Genomic DNA, 6,000 nt, shown 5'->3' on the forward strand with positions numbered 1-6,000 from the left:
TCCAGAGCCCAGGGTCACTATTACATGACAGGGAATCAGAACACCTTTGTTTTACAAGAAATCACTGCAGTTACATAGTCTAAGCGCTCCATGTAACCAGAGTGGAAACTGAGGCCCAGAGAGACTCTGTGGCCTGCCTGCCTCGTGACAGACCTTGGACCACAGCACAGGTCTCCTGATGGTCTGTTCTGAGCTGCTCGTTGGCTCCTGCTGTCCTGCGCCCAGCCTGGCTGCTCAGAGCGTCCCGGTTTCCCACCTGGTGCTCTCCCTGGCCTCGGCAGTGGTCTGGCTCCCAGACCAAAGCAGTAAGGTAACAAAGAGCTGACACTGGAACGCACCTCCACACAGACCCCCACACCGAAAGCCTGTCACTACAAACTTGCATGATTCTAGTTTTCCCTTCCCCACAGAGCTGAAGACAACCAGGCAGCTGAGGGGAAGGCAGGTCCGGCATTATGCCAGGCACTAGGAACATTTCAGTTGGTATTGCCTGCCCACCCTTACTGCCTACTCCTCCCCAGAGCACTCCCTTCTCCAAGGTTCTAGAGAGGTGATAATCATAGCATCCAACCCACCTTTGGCCACATGTTGGGGTGGACATATGACTTGGCCACAGGAAGAACCTTATCCCCGCTAAGGCCATAATGAGGGCTCAGGATCCAAGCAGAACCAACCGGAGTCCTTCCTGGGTTTTATGGATAAGAGCTGGAGAAGGAAGTTCTATCCCCTGTGTTTCCCAGTTACATGAGCCCAGACAGTCCCATTTTGCTCAGGTTAGTTTAGATTAGGTTACTGTTACTTGCAACCCAAAGAATTCACACTCCTGCAGGCACATGTATACATTTTCTCATTTCATCTGTATAACAATCTTTTAAGGCTGCTCTTACTCTGTTTTAGAAGGGAGGAAACTGAGGTTAAGTAATTTGCCCAAGTCCATTCGGTAAGTACAGGGCATTCAAATTCATACAGTAAAAGGCATTCAAACTCAGGTCCTTCTGCTCTAAGCCCATTCAGTATCCAGCTATGAATTCCATATTCACTCAAGAAGGAACTCACTGCCATTCAAAAGCCAAAGATTCTCTGGTTTAAAAGGTACAAGGATGAGGTTTGGGAAATAAACAACATTAAACTAGGGTCATAGGACCTGGCTTCTACCTCTGGCTCAGTCCTATGACTCAGCTATTAAGACTCTGAGCAAGTCTTTCCACTTATCTGGGTGTTTGTTTTCCCACCTACAAAATGAGAAGCCTGAAAACATGAACTCGAGATCCTTTTAAGTACTTAACAAAAAAAGTCCATGGTTCTGCTTTAAGCATACAGATTCTGCCTTTACTCTACGTCAGGCAGGATGTGAAGCAGATTTCAACTTGACCGCCAGGCCCAATAAATGGCTGCCTAGGCCACAATGCTGCAAAGGATTCTGAGCCATAAGATCTACTAGGAAACTGGCACTGGCTTCCAGGGTCACAGGGAGGAAGAGAGAGGAACAGCTGCATTTGTCATTGCTGATAGAGTGTCACCTTCACAGAGGAATGCTGCAGACTGCACTACCGATGCGCACCTGCACAGGATTTTCACGGATTCCTTTGTGTACTTCCTTGGTTCCTCTTTGCAAGCAAGGAAGGAAAGTACGGGAAAGCTAACTGGTTTGGGGAATATAGCTGCGAGCCACTGATGAATATGTCTGAATGGCCTACATGGGGTGAAGGTAGGGGGCAAAGGGGAACAGTAACAATGAGTGTGGTTCTCTATGATACAGAGTCTCAGAAGATGCTGATAATTAGCTTAGGAGTTCAGTAAAGTATGATCACGCCCATGCGACAGAAGTGGAAAATGAGCCTCAAGTAAGAGGACTTGCCCAAGTCACCCACTTCTAAGTAGCAGAGCCCAGATCTGAATCCACATCTTCTATATCCAAGTCGCCGTGCTTTGTCCACTCCCAAGGTCCCCATTTACCTCACAACCTAAATGAGTTAATTAATCCAGTTCCCACTGCAAAGTGGCATACTCATCATTGTTTGGAGTTTTTCAGATACAGTAAGTTCCTCACCCCAAGATAGGAAACGTTGTTACTGTGTGTAATTTAATGGGTACACACCCCATTGAGTATACATGAATTCAGCAAAATTGAGCATAAGAGTTAAATATTTAAAGGAATGATGCTGAAGAAACCAGCCTATGGGGAAAAATTTAAATAATCAACACAGTTTTATTAATCTTAATAAAACCTCTACAACAATATAGTGAGATGGAAAACGGACTTTGTCCAAACTGAGGAATGAGAAGAACTAGAATTGAATCAGGTAATGTGCATCCTAGAAATGACAGTGAGTGCCTCGAGGAAGACATTCAACCAAAGGCATTACTACAACCTGCTACATTTCCTTAGGTCTGACGACCAGAGCTAACCCCAAACCAGACTATGTGCTCCTAGTACTGGGCAGACTTCTATGTATAAGGAATCCAGGCCAAACAAAGTAACAGCCAGCCTTCCGACACATTTGGCTGTGGCAAGAGCAGAGGACACCCCTCACCGGCTCTATACTAGCTTCTGAGGGGGAGAGGGTGTGGCGGGAATGGCTGCAAGAACAGGAGGTAATACACAAAGCAACTACCACATAAAAATCAAGATTTGTCAAAAGAATGCATGTCTTCCCTATGTCAGGAGGGGCAGTAGTCCCGAACAACGCAGCCTATGTCCCTAACTTCACAGACTCTCCAAGCCTTAGCACCTACCCACACCATCAAATACCACAAGTGACTTTTCAATGGCATGCAATCTAACCCTCTGACTAAGGCGCAAAGTTCTTCTCAAACATCTCTGACAAGCAGTCATCCCTCTGATTAAGTGCCTCCAGTGACAGGAAATTCAGCACCCCAGGGTCCTGTTACTGCCCCTGAGGCTCATTAATTCAAAAGCCTAAAGCATATTCTTATCACTCAGGGAAAGGCCTAAGGCCTAAACCTCCATAAGTCTTGCCATCCCAGCTATGCTTCTTGTCTCTACCACTTGCATATCCCCTACTCCGGAATAGGATCCAAAATTAGCACAGTGCTCATAAATCAGTGATTTCAGAGTTAGAAAGGGACCTCCCAAAACCAAAAAACCGTGACCTTCACATACCAAATTCCACAGGAGGAACCTCAGGAAGAGCTTGGGCAGACCTGGGGGGAGGTGAAGGGAGAATGTCCTAGTTTCCTTTCCTCTCATTTTAACCTGGGAAGCTCCTCCTTTGATCTGCTATAAACAGGAGATCAATGCAGTTTAAAAGTCTTCTGCTGTTTGAAGGGGAAAAAGGGAACATTTACAGGTAAATAAACTAAGGCCATAAAACTTGCTTGATAACCTCATACCGCTAATAGTTGCAGGGTTAAGACAACAACCTGGTCTCTTGGCTCCTTCTCTAGTGCTCTCTCTACCACGTAACATTCGTCCACCAGCAGAGCAAAGTTCCCACATTCCAGCCACACTCATATGCTTATCAAAACAATTCAATAACACTGCAAAGTGGCATATTCATCATTATTTGGGAGTAGTTCAGACAATATAATGTTCCTCCAAAAAAAACCATGAAATATTACTAATTTGTTTGCAATTTAATGGGTAGACATGCATTGAGTACATATAAATTGAGCATAAGCTACCTATCTCCACACCTTTGTGCATACTTTTCTCTTAGCCTGAGAGGCCTTTCTCCAGCCTCTCTGAAGATTTGTTCCAGGCATCACTGCCTCTAAAAGGCCTTTCCCGGCCCTCAAGTAGAACGGGCCACATTCACCTTTGTACCCTACACACTAGGAGGCTGGATGGCACTTGTGTTGTTACTGTCTCCCCCACCATTCCTTTTAAATTGTGTTATTCTAACAAGGTGCTGGACAGAAGGGAGGTGCTTAATAGATATTTATTGATGGACTGAGTGTCTTCACCTGGTCCAATCCCCTTCTGGTCCTCGCATACCCTCTGCAAACCCCTCTGCAAACTGCCACATGTTAATTCGTGCATACAGATACTCACTGAAAACCATATGAATGCCCACAAAGTACCAGGCATTGGACTGCATGCCAAAGAGAAGGAGATTTACCATGAAATTAATGAAGTTTAAGTTTCAGGGCCCCTCACTTGCCCCTTCCAAAGCTCTGAACCTCTTCCTGTGATTCCGTATCTTCATTTCTTAAAGAGGAGACACAGAACTGTATAAGCTTACTTCAAGCTCCACAAATACTAGATCCACCCTTGGGGCCAAGGATACAAAAGTGAACAAGGTAAACATTCTCTCCCCACTTAGAGAGTCTCCTGTTCAGTGGAGAAAACAGACAGCCATCTGTTCATTCATCCATTCAAAAAACAGTCACTGGCCAGTGCTATGAGTCGGGCTTCGGGGTTCTGAGGTGACACCAGCACTGTTCCCGTCCTCCAAGAGAAGCTCCCCGCTCTCCTGAACGAAAGCCTACTGTGTTCAGGGAACCGAAAGCAGTTTAGAAGACAGTAACGCAGTGTTTGTGAAAGATTACCCTAAACCCGTCTCAAGACCTACTGATCCCCAGCCAGAGCCCTGAACCTGCGGCAGGAGGCAAGCGGAAGGGAGACGTCAGGGGAATATGATCTTTGATCTCATCGAGCCGGGGACCGCGGGAGGGGGAGGGACACAAAACAAGTAAACAGAAGAGGCAAATGCACTGTGGTCGGTGCTGAGACAGACAAGCAAAGGCCTGTGGGGAAGTGTCCCCGACGTTCAAGCCTGCAGTGACGGCGACCTCAACACCTCGCCAAGCAGCCCAAGAACTCCGCGGACAAGAAATCCTTGAGTTCCCCCAAATGGGTTCCCAACCCCCGAAGTAAAGCTGTTCCTTTCCCAAGACAGCTGGAGGCTCCCTGGTACCAACTCCCCTGTTCCCACTTGGGACCACTTTCTCCTCCAAGTTATTCCTTCCCACAGTGAATACGGGGCAGGGGCCGGGTCTGGGTCTGGGGTCCACGTCGCGGGTCCGCCCCCCTCGCCCGTCCGCCGCTTCCATAGCAACCAGCTCACCACTTCCCGCGCCCGGCCGGAGAAGTCGCCCTTGGGCCGGGGGCTCCGGCGGAACAGCTCGTCGCGGCTGCCATCGACCCCGCCGCCCACTGCCACTCCCAGCGCCTTGTTGCGCGTCTTCACGGTCTTGACGCTGGCCCGGAACAGCAGCGTGATATCCACCGCCATAGCGACCCACACCCCCGCTCCCCGTCCCGGCGGCCCACGTCAGCAGCTTGCGACCGCGGCGCGCGCCCGGCCGCTGGAGGACCGTTCCGGCTCCGCACGCTTCCCCCGCCAACGCGACGCGAGAAGAAAGGTTCCGGCCTCCGCGGGATGACCGCGGCGAGAGGAGAAAGATTCCGGCCTCGGCCCGGTGCTCCTCCCGGCAAGCCTCCGACGCTTGACCTCGGGCGGAGGTCCCGCGTGGGGCGCATGGGCCTGGGGAGCAAGGAAGTGGGGACGCCAGCAGGCTGGCTCCCCTCTTTTGGCTCTCCCACTTCCTAGGCACGGGGAGTGGGGTGCGCTGGAGGCGACCCTTGACCTCCAGGACTCACCTTGTGAGGGACAGACAGAAGCACGTGGACGTTGACCACCTGGGTGCAAGAAGGGCTGGGGTAGAGCAGGTGTGCGAGGCGCAGAGCTGCAGGCCAAAGGCCTTTATTTCTCAGCCTGCAGCCAGCTGGTCTGTAAAATTAAGGCAGCACCTTCCTCGGTGTTACTGTGACAATCGAAGGCGGTAATGCGAGTAAAGTGTTTTGGCGTTGCTTGGCTCGCAGTGGCCAATAAAAGTTACCGTTGTTCATAAGGACACTGTTGCCGTTCTTGTTATTGTTTATGATGGGGAAGAGTACAATAGAGGAGGTATCACGCAGAGAAGGCAGATTTGAACGATGAGGCGGAACTGATGCGATGAAGACAAGGGCAGAAGAGTGCCCCCAGTTTCTGTTCATCCGTGATACACAGTTTTTAAATACCCTCTTAAGTTGTA

The 6,000-nt window shown here is 49.5% G+C and overlaps 1 protein-coding gene across 2 annotated transcripts in view; it reads right to left on the reverse strand.

Annotated features, from left to right (window-relative positions):
- STX18 (syntaxin 18) overlaps window positions 1-5,252 on the reverse strand; it is a 117,385-nt gene extending 112,133 nt beyond the window's left edge. The window contains exon 1 of one of the 2 annotated variants that reach the window (XM_035005320.1): window positions 5,031-5,252. In XM_035005320.1, coding sequence (XP_034861211.1) covers window positions 5,031-5,198 — 168 coding nt within the window. In that variant the 5' untranslated portion in view covers window positions 5,199-5,252. The remainder of the gene's footprint in view (window positions 1-5,030) is intronic. The other variant, XM_035005322.1, reaches the window with a different exon arrangement.
- Between the last annotated feature and the right edge of the window lie 748 nt (window positions 5,253-6,000).

Source organism: Mirounga leonina, unplaced genomic scaffold (assembly GCF_011800145.1).
Source record: "Mirounga leonina isolate KUSES-001 unplaced genomic scaffold, KU_Mleo_1.0 Mir_129, whole genome shotgun sequence".
In the NCBI taxonomy this organism is placed as follows: Eukaryota; Metazoa; Chordata; class Mammalia; order Carnivora; family Phocidae; genus Mirounga; species Mirounga leonina.